Source organism: Neltuma alba, unplaced genomic scaffold (assembly GCF_004799145.2).
Source record: "Neltuma alba isolate B1F8T4 unplaced genomic scaffold, ASM479914v2 tig00013430_pilon, whole genome shotgun sequence".
Taxonomy (NCBI): Eukaryota; Viridiplantae; Streptophyta; class Magnoliopsida; order Fabales; family Fabaceae; genus Neltuma; species Neltuma alba.
The window spans coordinates 51,553-67,315 of record NW_021637680.1 but is presented as its reverse complement, the minus strand read 5'-3'; the positions used below and the strand labels follow the sequence as shown (position 1 = coordinate 67,315).

The 15,763-nt window shown below is 34.4% G+C and overlaps 2 protein-coding genes across 4 annotated transcripts; both read right to left on the bottom strand.

Annotated features, from left to right (window-relative positions):
* Positions 1-626: 626 nt before the first annotated feature.
* LOC114737336 (probable glycosyltransferase At3g07620) lies at positions 627-4,898 on the bottom strand. Its single transcript, XM_028925247.1, has 5 exons — positions 4,774-4,898; positions 3,536-4,453; positions 3,290-3,420; positions 2,557-2,905; positions 627-1,808 (listed from the first exon to the last, which is right to left on the bottom strand). The coding sequence occupies exons 2-5, from the start codon at positions 4,358-4,360 to the stop codon at positions 1,137-1,139; spliced, it is 1,977 nt and encodes a 658-aa protein (XP_028781080.1). The 5' UTR covers positions 4,361-4,453; positions 4,774-4,898; the 3' UTR covers positions 627-1,136.
* Positions 4,899-6,810: 1,912 nt separating this feature from the next.
* On the bottom strand, positions 6,811-10,719 carry LOC114737337 (probable glycosyltransferase At3g07620). Of its 3 annotated transcripts, XM_028925250.1 has the most exons (6): positions 10,613-10,719; positions 9,353-10,273; positions 9,138-9,268; positions 8,447-8,792; positions 7,549-7,837; positions 6,811-7,320 (listed from the first exon to the last, which is right to left on the bottom strand). In XM_028925250.1, the coding sequence occupies exons 2-6, from the start codon at positions 10,175-10,177 to the stop codon at positions 7,169-7,171; spliced, it is 1,743 nt and encodes a 580-aa protein (XP_028781083.1). In that variant the 5' UTR covers positions 10,178-10,273; positions 10,613-10,719; the 3' UTR covers positions 6,811-7,168. The 3 variants fall into 3 exon arrangements, with proteins under 3 accessions (XP_028781083.1, XP_028781081.1, XP_028781082.1); XM_028925248.1 differs by having other exon boundaries at positions 6,811-7,837; positions 10,613-10,717; XM_028925249.1 differs by having other exon boundaries at positions 6,811-7,837; positions 10,639-10,713.
* Between the last annotated feature and the right edge of the window lie 5,044 nt (positions 10,720-15,763).

Genomic DNA, 15,763 nt, shown 5'->3' with positions numbered 1-15,763 from the left:
TTTCTTTGGGCCCAAAAAAATCCAGCTTTAACAATAAGAGATCCAAATAGTTTTATTCATCCCAACCTACATTGCAGTGCAGGCATCAAAATTTGTTATCCGTAACTGTTACAACTTACGCATGAAACCCAGAAAGGCTGCAAGTCTAGCTATCAGATTTCACGCGTCTGAAACTTCCTTTTCTCAACCTTGAGAGGGTTTATGGTACAATTGTTAGAGATATAATGTGGGTGTGTAAAAAAAAAAAAAAAGTCTCACGTTACTCAAGAGTGTAAAACACAAGTCACAAATACTAGTATGTGTTCTGGGCTAATGAATAGACTTAGAAGAAGAGGAGGATCCCACACGCATGACCATGAGCCACCAGAGGCAAATAGTGGAAATCTGACAATTTTCCTCCGTGCGCGAATTAAAGATGGGCAAGGTGCCTTTCTAATTAGAGGTTTTTACAAAATTTTGAAATTAATTTGTAATAAAGAGCTTATCTGAAAACATGGTTTATTACCTTGACTTTTTTAAAATCCTTAAAAATGTAAAAACTTCAATTCTGCCTAAACAGATTATCCTTTCACTGCAGCAACAAATTTTGTTTTAAACTAATATTAGCATGCTTTGATCACCCAAGGTTCAAAAACCATCGCATTAAACACTTTCATTGCTGCAATGTTCAAAACAGTGTATTAATCACATTTAAACATGATTAATTTGTGTTCAACGATGGAGTGGGTTGGAGCCTATATAAGGTGCTTCGAGACAAAGGCTCAAGCATCCCGCACTTGAGCTTGCATGCAATCCTCCTTCCTTCTGAAATTGCTGCTACCTAGTTGGGTTCTATTTGTTACCTTCTGTTGTTCTGTTCACCCTATCCTTGCAGGAAGAGTCTGTTTAATCCTGGAAAGTGCCGCTTCCCGTCTGTCGATGGTCACAGAATAGCTCTTAAGAGAGTGTCCATAAGACGTGACTTGAATTAATCGTTTTTCTACAGGTGTTATGCCAACAACAGCATCACATGATTTAAAAAAAAAAAAATTTTGAATACATAATCATCCTCTATTCAGAATATGGTATTTCAAGCTACGGAGTCTCATGTCACAGCCAGTTTCCCTTTTGTACAGCTCTTAGACTTCAGGTGTGCATCATGACCTCAAGTTTATTTGAAACACTCTATTATACCAAATAGAGTGAAGGGTCATGTGAAAGAGGTCATATTTAAGGGGCCTAGTGTGCCACAGAAAATGTTTCTGAACCCTCCTGACCCCAAGTTGCAAGCTCAGATACTTCTCTTCTGGTATAGAAATAAGTATGTCTTTCAATCTCGGAATATCCTTCTCTGCAAGGATTACTGAGAATGCATCCCAATTCAAAACCTCAAAAAATGGTGGCACAAAGTTGTCAGATATAATCACAGGGACACACTCATAGAATATAGCTTCAACCACCCTTGGGCTGTTCACCTCGTACCCTTTAGGGCAAATGCAGTACTTGCTGTTCTTCATGTGCTGAATGTAACTCATTTTGCTGGCAACACCGGGAGGCATTCGACCAAATATTTTCATACTGGGGTCTTTGTCCTTCCAGTGCTTTAGCAATATCGGACGCAAATAGCCATGCAAACTCCCAGCATAGAAAGCAAGAACAGGCCTTTGATCAGGTGGCCTTCCGCCCAGATCTCTAAGAGGGTTTTTCGTTGACCGGACATAAGTTTCTGGAAGAGAAACATCCCTTCCAATTTTGAAGCCTTGTGTTACATCAGCAATACAGAGAGCTTTTATGCAGTATTCCATATGGTGCCTCGTTTCATATGGAGCCTGTAAGAAAAGAGTAGTGCAAATTTATTCATGACATTTTCATATGGAGTCTGTAAGAGGTGTGCATATTTAATTCAAGAATGTGTGCTTCCATGCATAGTCTCATTCTCCATAGAATAAGCTGTCAGGTAGCTGTTATTTCATGTTTCCTGATATCTTAGATTTGGATACCAACGTATAAGATATTGCAGTTAAGGTTTTCATGATTTGCATAACAAAAAGTTGTCGTTAAAAGAATACTTTTCAGTGTTCAATAGAATTAACAAACGGGATGTGAAATCCCCATGATTTTTTGTCATCTAATGCCTCCTGGCATGTCTACTATAAATATGCATCTGTAACAATACCTAATAATGCATATATCAAGGTCAAGATGATGATATACCAAATGCTTCTAAACTGATTTTTTTCCCCCTCACTGATATGCAACCTACAGTAGACAACTAGAGATGATGCAACTCAGTAGACCATTATTTGGAACATATAAAGAAGAATGGTTGCTAAATCTTTCTCTAATTATCTCATCCATATTCTACATATAATATAATCTTTATACGAAGCTGCACTATCCATAAGCCATCAATAAAGTAGCTTGTAAAACATTGGCACACAGTTCAATTTTCATAAAACAGACTACAATGTAGTTAGATAAATAGGACTTCTTGAAGTGAGAATATCAATTTGACACATTAAAGAAAGAAATTTCTGTGATCATGCAAGAAAGAAAACCGAGAAGGACACAACATACCCAATCATGGCATGCAACAAGAAAATGGTCAGCTCCACCAGTTCTGTTAAAGTAAGGATATTTTGCTGCAATTTTCTCTGTATAGTCCTTCAAATACTGGCGGAGATTTGTCCGATTATGAGAGTTACGTACATAGAGTGAGTGCTCCAACATTCGTGAACTAAATGGCATATAAAAGAGGTGAGCCTTTGCAGGATCCTTCACAACAAAATACTTGTTTTCCTCCATCAGTTTCATAAACCATCCCTCTGCTGCATAAAGTCCCTTGAGTATAGGCTGATGGAAGATGGGTTTGGCTCCATCCTTGTATATATAAACTTTGAGTGTGCGTTCCATCAGTTCATAGCTCCTGAAAATGCAACCAGAGAAAAGTTACTTTCTCGAACATTGGACATGGTAGGTCAGACATAGATCACACGAAGAAAAATAGAAAGAAGAGGAATTTAAGTGAATACAAGGCAAAATCCAATATCATATTTAAAAAAAAATATTTAGAAGAGAACATTTAATGTTGCAAATTGAGTTTCACTATTTGGTTCTGATAAAACATGCCTCAGCATGATTGTAAGGAGTTAAGTAGTGATTGATACTTCAGAAAGTCAACATCCTTCCATTTTCCTTTAGAGGTCAAACCTTCTAATTCTGTGGCTCAAACAGAAATAGGCACGGATAAAGCACTATTAACATAAGTATGACAATGCAGTTGACGCTACCTTAACTCTATCAAACTTACCTTCTGAACATGGAAACATTGCGAAAGAGAGAAGCATAAAGTTCTTTGTCATGTGTCACCATAGGAGCATGCATAATGTCTAGCTTAGCAGCATGAATTTCCCGGTCAAGTCTGGAGGACCATCGTGGTTTCTGCAATCAAAATTGGACTATAGATTACATTAACTCTATATATATATATATATTTATATATTATATATATATATATTTCAAACAAGTATCTCCTAACTGACACAGATATTAATACCATTGCACGAGACTTAGCCCTACGCCTCACTAATATCCGGTTCATCTCTTGTATTAAGGTTCTCGACTTAGGTGGCAGTTCACACCTCATTTTCCTTTTCCCAGGAATACTTGTTGAAACACCATTATCTGAGTCAGCTGAACCATTTTGCTTCAGAGAAGAACGAATTGAAGAGTTGGAACTTTGATGAGTCAGATTAGTAGGCACAGGAGACTGGAAATGAATATAAACTGTCCCAGCTTCACTTAAATCCACATTTTTGTTTTCTACCAACTGATAACTTGTCGAAGTTTCACTTTTCATCTTCAAAATTTCATTTGCTGAAACGGCATTTCCATTTTTCCTGGCTAAAATTGGCACGAGATTATTATTCTTATTGCCATCACCATCAAACTCTGAGCTCACATTTTTATCATCAACTTTCTTCTCAGGAAACCTAAGGATGCCATTTCTATCTCTCCCAACTTCAAAAGCATCAGTAGAACTCTGTGTATGATTTTTCATTCCATTTAACAACTTATGAAGATGGGTTTCGTCACTAACAATGGAAATATGTACATTTTTCACGGTGCCACTGAAACCAGAATAATTAATATAATTTGGACCATTAACTGTTAGAGGATTGTGAATAGAAGACTTTGCAGCTGAATCTAACAATGGGAAGCTTGTAAAATTATCCCTGGGCTTATGATATTCTTGCAATGAAGAAGACCAGGGAGCATTTCCAACTGTAACCAATATTGATTGAAACAGTAAGGAGTTAACAGCCACTATTCCTAAAAGATAAAGCCATCTTCCATTTCCCATATGACGCAATCGGAACATTTAAGAATATTCACTCAGAACAGAGATAACACCATAACTTCTTGATCAAGCTTCTTAAATTAGAATATAACACCCAATCTTCCCCTCATTGTGCTGCAAATTGAAGTTCAGCAGAAACTCAGATTAGTTGAAAACATAAGAGACTTCGTAGATAGATTACAAGATAACAAGAAAGCATGAATATAGACGGAAAAATACGAAAAGAGACCACTGGGGGTATAAAGTTCCATTTGTTCTTATGAGGCACCAGACAAATGAGCTAGGACAACCAACAATTTATGCTTGTGTGCGAGGGAGAGTGAGAAAGAGTGGCTGTTTCATTCCCAAGCATGCATAAGTTAAGAAGAAGAGCAAAACTTGAACTTGTTTGGTTTTTCGCCAAAAGCGACGAAACTACTTAGAACAACACTCACCTAACTAGGGGGGAGAGTGAAACTTGAAGCTCCATTTTCTTTCGAACTTTCCAGTGAAGCAAACAGAGTAACCCTTAAGCAGCACAGATCAAAGAGGCCACCCTAAATCGTCCCGTGGAAGTATTTGCAGACAATTAATTTAAATGCGCGAATTATTGAAGGAAAAAAACTTCCTTTGAAAAAATTCCCATCAAAATAATTGTCACCGATTGTCTCCTGTGAGGAACAGAACCAGAGAAAGACCTCGATACGACGTCGTATTCTCTTGTGACGGTGGTTTCTGGCTTTCTGCCATTGTCACTATCAAGATTATCTTTCTTGGACGTTATGAAGGTACTATCTCCGATTCTTAATATAAGATCCTGTTTGACTTTTTGTTTGGTCTTAATTATAAGACCCCAATATATTTTTTCTCTCATATTTATGTATTTTTTTCCAAGATAATTCTTCTAATAATGATAGTTTTAGCCAATACACTTAATTAGCAAAAATATTTTAGGAATGACAACACTTATTTATTACAAATAACTAACTTAACTTACTTTTTTAATCTCCTCAAATAAATTAACTGGGTCTTATAATTAGGATCGGAGCTAGTATTAAACAGCCCAATGTCCAAATTTCCAGCAAAATGCTTAAGCTGCTGACGTATCTTAAGAATTAAGATTTTTGTTTCCTTTGTCAAATTTGGTCTTAGGGAAAATGGCGTACAAAGACCATGGAAGAAACAAATATATCATCTCATCAAAAGAAGAGAGACTTTCAATTTAATTCTAAATATAGAAATCTAATCTATTTTATTTCTTATATATTTATTTATTTTTAAGGTAATTCTTGTAGTTGTTACATATATTAAATGTATCATCACATAGTAGTTTTAACTAATACACATGATTAACAAGCGCATTTTAGGAAAGACAATATATATTTGTTAAAAATAACTAACTTAACTATTTGCTTAATCTACTCAAATTAATCAACTAGCTCTTATATAAAAACCAGAAGTAGTACTACCTCTTGTCCTTAATATAAGATGTTATTTGACTTTTATTTTGGTCCTAAATATAAGACTTCAATCCACCTTGTCTCTCATATTTATACAATTTTTTCCAATATAATTTTTTTAATAATTATAGTTTAAACCAATACACTTAATTAGTAAGGATATTTTAAGAAAGACAAAATCTATTTATTATAAATAACTAACTTAATTTATTTTTTTAATCTTCTCAAATTAGTCAACTAGCTCTTATAATTAGGACTGGAGGTAGTATATCTTAATTGTAAATCCTGTCATTTTAGTAGTTAATACTAGGAGTTTGATAGTAAATATTGGAGAATTAATTATAAATCATTTGCAAATTATAGAATATTCGTAAATTTTAAAAGCACGGTTATAATTCTCGAAAGTTCATTTTTTAACAAGGCTTTTACAATTTACAATCTTCAATTTTGGTTTCTCTTTTTTACAGTTAAGCTTTCAAATTTACATCTCTTTCAAAAATACCGATTATTCTATAGTTAATCTTTTAATTTTTACAGCTTAAGTTTTAAACTTTCCGAATGTTCAAATCTTTTCCAATTTAGAACTAATTTGTAAATAATTTTTTTTTAATTTTTACAACCATATTTTATAATTTTTTTTTCCTGGCCAAGCGTTCAATTTAGCCCCTTTTAATAATAATAACTCATGCACGCTTAAAATTTTTAGGTCCTATTCTCCCTCTACTTCTACCGGCCATTGGATCCTGCTTGGTTCGATCCATACCTTTTCCTTGTTTTCCATCAATTACCTTTTCATTTCAGAAAGATTCACATTGCTTGACATAATTAAAACAGTTTGACCAAAAAAAGATATAATTAAAACATGATTAAAATCACATTGGGTTTTTGACTCAACACTTTGTCCATTCGTGTTATCCAATAAAATCCATATTATCCAAAAAAAGAAAAATCTCAGTCTATTTTTAAACTAAATATTCTTGTCCTGCACTTTTTTTAAAAAAAAAATTGTACAATTAAACATGCACAAAAACATATTAAGGCAATCTTGCGTTTGAGACCTGATCGTGGCGAGTAGTGCTCTTATTAAGGCAACTTGCCATTCAATTTGTCCTACACTTCTCATTGTATTGCATGCAACAGAGCAATTCAGTAACCCCGCTTATAAGTCCTGTTATATACATGAGATGGGAACAAGATTTGTGTCTTGAACAGGCACTGACCAGATCAATAAAACCACAACCAAACAGATTACGTGCCACGGCCTGAACCCAGATAACTATTTCAGTGAATGTAGTTTCAATGCCAAGCTTCAGAACATCACACTGCTCTTATGTCATATGCTAACTTTCTCCAACAAATCAAGCTTCATTCAATTAATCCAGAGATATTATCACCTGGGTCTGATCTGAGAAACTCTATTGAACCATACTGAGTGAAGAATCATATGAAATAAATCATACTTGGCAGGACTTCTGTGCCACTGAAAATGCCTCTGCACCTTCTTTACTCCTAACTGCAATGCCTGGTACTTCTCTTCTGTTACTGAGAGAAGTATGTTTCTTAGACGAGGGATATCTTTTTCTTGAACAAATAGAGCAAATTCTTCCCAATTCAATACCTCAAAGAAAGGAGGCACATAATTATCTGATATGATAACTGGCACACACTCAAACATAATGGCTTCCACTACTCTTGGGGTGTGAACCTCATAACCTCTAGCACATATGCAATACTTGCTACTCTTCATGTATTCTCTGTAAGTTCTTTTACCTTCCAGGTCCCGTGGCATCGGACCGAAAATTTTCATGTCAGTTACTTTATTCTGCCAGTGTTTTAGTAGAATTTCTCTGAGGTAACCATGCAAGCCTCCTGCAAAAAAGGCAAGAATAGGTCTTTCCAAAGGAGGTTTTTCTCCAATACCTCTTATTGGATCCATCGTAGAATGTATATAAGTAACAGGTAGAGATGTGTCCTTGCCTATCTTGAATCCTTGAACAATATTAGCATTGCAAAGAGACCTGATGCAATTTTGCATTGGCCGCCTTGTGATCCGGGAGGCCTGCATTTTCATACGTCTCATTAAATCAATGCAGAAAAAATCTGCAGTAGACACAGGTTCAAAAACATGAACAACAGAATTCAAGTAATTCACACACGAACAAGAGTACTAGGTCAGGGGCCATCATTTCTTTCGACTAGAGATATGACTGTTAATGCTAAATTTTTCCTGACAAGAATTTACGTACGATTCACATCGAGTTGTCATGGGTAAAACATGTGGATTATTCATGTGAATCGTGCGATGTGCCATAAACAAAGGGTTATACTTAGCCACATGATTCTGGAAGGAGGGTCCTTAAACCAGAAGGATTGTATGCTTATCTACATGTGTCATTAAATTTTCTTAGCCTAACTACTGATACTCCATAGATTAACAGAAACATTCGAATTTCGTAATACACACATATATCTAAGAACAATGAAATCACCATTGTGGGATATATTTTAGATCCATGCTCTAGATTTATGAACAATCTCTGCACAATGGTCAATTTTGGGTTTTCTTAATTAAGATAACAAATAAAACGAACTTTAAACAATATTATCTAGCAGTGAAGTTGTAATATTTATAAGAATAAGAATGACGCTTAGGGATTGGAGAGCAAACCCAATCATGACAAGCAACAAAAAAGTGATCTGCTCCCTCAGTTCTGTTCCAGAAGCGATATTTTTTGGCAATTAATTCCAGATATCTTTCAACATATTGCTCCATCTTCTTAATTTGGAAGTTTTGTCCAGAAAGATTAATCCTTAGCATTTGTGTACTAAATGGTAGGTAAAACAAATGAGCTTTTCGGGGATCCCTGACAATGAAATTTTTATTTGCCTCCATCAATTTCATGAACCATCCTTCTGAAGCATAAAGTCCTCTCATCTTTGGTTGATGAAATATAGGTTTTTCTCCTTCTTTGTATATATAAACTTTAAGCTTGCGCTCCATCAATTCATAACTCCTGAAGGACACATACCAAAAATATAAGAAGGATCAAATCAGTGTAACGTTACAGGCTCCCTATTGAAAAAAGATACAGAATGTTTCCCCTGTTCAATAAATAGACAGACGTGGCAAACTGGTACAGATGTCATGCTGTTGACAATTTGTATATTTAAATTTGTAGGATTGAAGTTACAGTGTTGCTTATATATGTCAGCAATACCAAAGTTTGACCAAAAATAAACATTAGTAACCCAGCACCAAATGAGTAAAGGCTGGCAATACCAAAAGAATAGAGAAAGGAAAGAGAATAATTTACTTTGCACTGCTGTATAGCTTAGATATTGACCAATTTCCAGGCTACCTTATAAACTCGGAAACATTTCGAAATACAGGTGCATAGAGTCCTGAAGGATTTGCTATGACGGGGGCATTTGCAATATCTACTTTTGCAGATAATAGTTCACGGTCACGTTGAGATGACCATCTTGGCCTCTGACAGCAACGACAAGTGAACATCAGGATACTGTGTAGAACAGAAATTGCATAAATTGGAGGAAGTAAAGCTCGAATTCATACCATATATGAAGAAGAATTGTAAGTCTGAAGCAATAAAGAGTTCATCTGTGTTATTGATGCTGGCTGAATCAACTTATTCCTTGTGGATAGGATACCCATCATAGATTTATTTCTCAAGACGGGCAAAGTAGATTCTAATAGCTCAGTCTTTTCATTCTCATGTTCCATTTCCACCACACTTTGCATTCCGCTTCGATTTGAAGATACAGTAAGTAACATATCAGATGAGCTCAAACCTGCTTTCATATATTTGATAACCTCTGAAGGAGTTCCTTTTGATATAACTTGCTTGCTATCCACCTTACCTTGAATATTACCAAATACTATTTTGCTGTGTGCTTCAGGGGCATAGAACACATAACTAATGTTATCATCAACTGGTCCAGTCTGCCCTATGAGACCTTGTGCATGCTTGGGTCCTTTTTGAGTGAAATTGGAATTTACATATTCAACATCTTCCACTTTAAAACTCTTATCAAGCACTTCACGTTTCTCAAAAATGAATCCCTTTCTTGAGTCCCTGTCTCCATCAGATACCAATTCATAGCTTATAGCAGCTTCTTTCCCAAAAGCATTTGAACTAGAGGCATAAATAACTTTAGGCAGGGGACTGATTATGGTTGGTCCAGACATATCCCCCTTTCTGATTGCAGGGAAGGCAAATTCAACAGGCGGTGCCGGTGAAGGTCTATGAGAATGGAATAGAGAAAATGTTGTCCAGAGGGGAAATGCAAGACATTGTGAAACAACTAACACAGCAATTAAAATGAAGAGCAGTCTAATCTTCCCATGAAACCACCTCGGAGGTAGAGCAGAAGTATCCATTTCACGCAAAAATCTACCAGTCACTTCAAGCACACTCGGCTGACTCCAAAGTATAAATCCATCATCATAGTGACTTCAAATTTTTATGTCTAAGTCCTGAAAAGTAAGACACGGACCAAAAAAATAGCTTACCAGATGCAGGATGAATAAATAGAAACCAGTCCATTAATTTAACATCCGAAAGCACCAAACCAAAAATTAAAAATTAAAAAAAAAAAAGACCGAAATGTTAAACCAGCTCTCAGCTGCAATACACGGCATGCTAGTCAGTGATGACAGTAGCATGTGGTAGACCGGAAATGAAAGAATTACTGTATCACTTCAAAACGAAATTAGAAGAAATCTTCGTTACTTGCCGTGGAACACTACTGCTCTCTAAGATCACATCAATGGAGTACAGATTTCAAAAGGAATTACGACGGAATAGAATAATACCCAAAAGGTGCTTCAATGTGCCTCACCAGCGAGCAACGGAGTCTCCAAGCTGCTTCTTTCATCACTTTCTGGGTTACTCAAGCAAGTCGAACCAGGCCGAAGATAAAAATGACCTCAATATTCCAGATAATTTTTTTGGATATCAGTTACCACCCCTCCGGTGCCACATGTAACCGATGTAAGAAAAAGAAAAAATTTCAAGGGATGACGTGTCCCTCATTATAAGAATGGTTAATACAATCTGTGTTCTTTTAAATTTGTCATCATTTTGATCCCACAAATTTTAAATTATACATTTTAGTTTCTTAAATTTTTTTTAATTTAAATTATTAGTCTTTATAATCTAATAAAAATATGAATTATTTTGCTCATTGAGAGACTAAAATCTATTGTTTGAAACTTAAGATACTAAAGATTATATTAATTCTTATAATAAACATTATCTAAAATTTTTATATAATTTTTCACATTTAATTACCTTCACTACGTTACGGTCATGTTTGGCACGGCATTAGAAATCACTTAGGCGTCATAGTGTAAAAAAATCATTGAGGAAGAAACTACCAACACGAGACTTAAGAGACATTTGGATAGAAACCAAATTATGATTTTAAAAATGCTTTTACAATATACAAAATAAATATATAAAAGAATTAGTCTTGTTTTATGAAAAAGTACTTTTGGAAAGTATTTTTATATAATCCCAAACACCCCCTAATGCCAATACCAACTTCTTTAGGGCTTGTCTAGGTCAAGATCTTTCGAAGTATGGAGGCATTCTCAATGTCATTCAACTAGCGGACGCTCACCCACGGCATGATCCTGAAGACCATATCAAAATGGCTGTGGATGGCTCGGTGTTAGATGATGGTAGAAGTGGCTGCGGAGGATTCCTGTGTGACAACAAAGACCAATGGATTTGTGGACTTAGCTGCAAGTTGACAACAGTTCCCCCTGCGATTGCTGGACTATTAGGATTTATCCGTGGTCTCAGTATTTGCTGGACTAAAGGATATAGGAAATTTCTTCTCTTATCTGATTGTATAACTGCTATTAATTTTGCTATTAGAGACCGTGACATCAATCATCCTTTCATGTTTGCAAAGAGAATATGGTCATGGTTGATGGGCTAGCAAAGTTCTCGCATAGGATAGAAGGAAATTTTTAACTCTTTGAGCACTCTCCCCTCCCCCCCATAGTCAGCAGGTGGAGGTTGATAAAGAATAGGATTGTTGGCTGTATTGTGTTTTTTGGTTTTTTTTTTTCCAGTTAGTTATACAGTTTTTATTAATTAAAAAAAAAAGAAATCACTTGTAAGCACGCCGTAAGCCGAGATAAAATTTCTTTCATATATTTACTTCGTATTTCATAAATTACAATTAAAAAGTTACATATAAACTACTCCTTCGGTCCTTAATATGGGTATTAATTATTGAGTTGATTTTGGTCCTAAATATAAGACCTATTTTCATATTTATCCATTTTGTCTAAATTACCCCTATAGATACTCCCTTAATTATAATCAAGTAGAAGAGGGAGAGAAGATATTGAAGAAGATAATTATGATGTTTTAGGAAAAATATGTCATATTTCTTATAATTAACTAATTTACGTAATTTTCTTAATCTAATCAAATTAGTTAAATAAATCTTATATTAAGAATCTAAAGACGTTAATTATAAATACTCGTCTGGATGTGCTTAATAGTAACTTTTGTTGCTCCTCCCAAAACACACGAGTGAAAAATATCTTCATATCAACAAGATATGTAAAGAGAAAAAGTTTTAAAATATTGCTTTATTAAATATAATACTTATTTTATAATATAATTTGTATTATAAAATGAGTTTTATATTTAAAATACGATATAATCACGATTTGAGGGTAACAATGCCACCTGGAAAAGACTATCCGCTCGTAAAGGCATTGACAAAAAACAATAGTCAAGCAACTGAATTACGAGTTTAGGATACAATTTCTTGAGAAGAGCAAGGGGGGTAGTGATGTTGGAGGCAGTAGTTTATGGGGTTTATCTTAAATGTGTTAAGGAAATTTACCTCGAAAGTTTGTAGGGTGAAATTTGCTGTAAAAATTTAAAAATTTAAAGTATATATTTGGTCATTTAACTTTATATAAGGTTTCAATATAATCCTTTGACTTTAAAAAGTATACATTTGGTCTTTTAACCCTAAAATCATTAGGCTTCAATGATGATTTTTTTGTAAAAATCATCGATTTTTTGAAAATTAAATTTAATATGTTAGAATTTGAGAATATTTTATCAATATTTAAGATCTTAATATCATCATTTTTAAAACAAATTTGGACTAAAAGTATACTTTTTAAAATTAAGGGGCCAAATTAAAACCTTATATAAAGTTAAAGGACCAAATGTATACTTTAACTAATTTAAAATTATAGTAATCAAGTTACTTATAATTAAAAACTAACATTGATACTTGATAGTTAAAAAATAATATTAACTATTAATATCTTTAATGTTAAGGGATAAACTTTCTACAATTTTATATTTTTAGGACAAATTTATATCTAAAAACGTTTCAATTCCTAACACCAACAAGTGAAAACTTTCAGTTATATTCGCACATTAGGCTATATTTTTAATTCTTAATTTAATTTGTAATACTCTTCCGATTCTCATATAAGATCTAATTAAGGAGTTGATATTAACTCTATATGTAAGACTCATTTAACAAGTTTATCAATTTTTCTAAATTAACTCTATTAATATTTTCTAATAATAATTAAGTAGGAGAAGGAGGGAAAAAATTAAAAAAGATACTTCAAATATTTTAATATATATATCATATTTATGAATCTATTAATATATAAAAGTAGAATACAAGGCATGAGTATCTGGCAGCGCGACATGTGGCATTACCAAAGATCAAATAAATGTTCTTTTCTTTTTATAAAAAAAAAGGTTTTCACCAACTGTTTATTATTTGAGAGAATTTTCCGATTAACATGTCATGATTTTTTTTATTTTAGATTAAATTGAAATCATGACTTAAAATAGTAATGAAATATTCAACTAATTATTTTGTGGTAATTCAACTTTTTATCTTGTATAAAAGAAACCACCAATTCATACCCGTGCACTATACTAGTTTAACTAATATTCTTAACTTACACAGATCAATTCTGTGCTCAAATCAGTTCTGGGCTGTCCATTTTTTTTCCGCCTCTAAGGCGGTCCTTCAGCCGCATGCTTGTTTGAGATGATAAACTTGTCATGCTGCTGGTTATGAGGAGAAGCTCTGGAGCGAGAGACGTATCAACCCAAGTCCGAATCTCACTGTTTGTGCCGTTCAGACCAACCAACGTACCACAACGCCGTGGACTCGGCAAGCTCCATCGACACAAGGAGATCAGCGACTTGGTTGCAATGATGCATGGAACTCAACTCAAAGGTCTATATACATTCTTTTAACTCGCCTGAAATTATAGCATAGAGATTCTTTCTTGTTGGCGGGAATGGTTCTCTGAAGAGTACAAGAAGAAGATATGAAGAAGAAAGTGGTGCACGATGTCTTCAAGGCGTGGGCAGCGCCTTTAGGCTTAATTTGCCTCCACCTATTCCTATCTTATAGGGTGCAAGTTGGGATGCCTGGCGAATTTCCTTCAGGATACAATGAAGACCCTTAAATATGGATTGCACTTCCAAATTCAAGCAAAGACAACAATGGTTTTCACAAAGTGATAATTTGACTCTATCTTTGCGTGCACTCGAAGACAAAGGCAATGAGTTTGATCTTAGTATTTGTGTTGTATTTTTCCAAATGAAGTGATGATGAAGGGTTTATATAGAGCATGGAATGATGTCTTGAAGAGATACCTTTTAGAATAAAAACTTACTAAATAAAAAGTCACAACCATATGTTGGTTCATGAACCAACATAATTTAAATAAATACAATGAATTTAGTATGTAGGTTCATTTAATGTTTTAACTTCCTACATAACCTTTTGTTAAATACAATGTATTTAGTATGTAGGTTCATTTAATATTTTAACTTCCTACATAACCCTTCATATAAATATATTAATTTATATGAAGACACAACCCTTCAAATAAATTTATTAATTTATATGAAGACATAACCCCTCATATAAATTTATTAATCTAATAAATTTATGTAAGGACATGACTTTTTAAAAAAACACATCTCTTCATTTTAAAAATATTCCAACAATCCCCCACCATTTTTAAAATGAACCCAAATTCTTATCACTTTGGAAATCTCATGTTTTCAGTAAAGGTATCTCAAGGATTTGAACCTTTACCTAAGCAAGACATGGTTTCACCCATCCGAAATAATATGGTAGACTAAGCTTTGAACCAATTATCCCATATGAACAGGTGTGCATGACTCACGCATGGGATCTCGGACCATTGTATGCCACTGAAAATGACACTTTTATGACCTTGTGTCCGTATCCTTTTCATGAAGAGTTTTCAGAGTCAAGCCCTTAGACTCCTAGAAGCGGCCCCACTTCACTCTCATATAGGTAGACTCCATCAAGAGCACCACCATGATTAATGCTCCAACAAAATATATGCTTACAGGTCTATTAAGAGCCAAATTAAAGCTCAACCTTTCCCCCTTTTAAATCTCATGGTTACCAAGTACTTTTCAACCATGGGATGTATAAATATGTCAAGTACTTGCAATCACTCTAATAGTATACTTTCACAATTGAACTCAAGACTTGATATGATGGTCAAGTGTGAGTTGGGTTTCCGCTATCGGTGATCAAGGTTTATAGGGCTTCAATCCCATCCCCTTTGATTTTTTTAACATCATTTCCCTTGCTAAACCTTTCGTCAAAGGATCTGCAAGATTTAATTCAGATCTTATATAACTTATGGAGATTACTCCATTCATAATGAGATCCTTCACAAAACTATGTCTCAATCCAATATGTCATGATTTCCCATTATAGACTTGGCTATAAGCCCTTGAAAGAGTAGACTGACTATCACAATGGATAGATATTGGTGCCATTAGCTTAGGCCATATAGGAATTCCAAGTAACAAGTTTCTAAGCCATTCCGCTTCCTTACTACTTGCAGCCAATGCTATAAACTCAGAATCTGTGGTAGAGTCTGCAATGCAGGTTTGTTTCT

Coding starts and splice junctions, on each gene's coding strand:
- LOC114737336 (XM_028925247.1), bottom strand. CDS start 4,360: ATGTTCCGATTGCGTCATATGGGAAATGGAAGATGGCTTTATCTTTTA. Junction 3,421..3,535: donor GGGCTAAGTCTCGTGCAATG/GTATTAATATCT, acceptor TTTTGATTGCAG/AAACCACGATGGTCCTCCAG. Junction 2,906..3,289: donor AATGTTTCCATGTTCAGAAG/GTAAGTTTGATA, acceptor TTGCATTTTCAG/GAGCTATGAACTGATGGAAC.
- LOC114737337 (XM_028925248.1), bottom strand. CDS start 10,177: ATGGATACTTCTGCTCTACCTCCGAGGTGGTTTCATGGGAAGATTAGA. Junction 9,269..9,352: donor ACAATTCTTCTTCATATATG/GTATGAATTCGA, acceptor CGTTGCTGTCAG/AGGCCAAGATGGTCATCTCA. Junction 7,838..8,446: donor TTGTTGCTTGTCATGATTGG/GTTTGCTCTCCA, acceptor ATGAAAATGCAG/GCCTCCCGGATCACAAGGCG.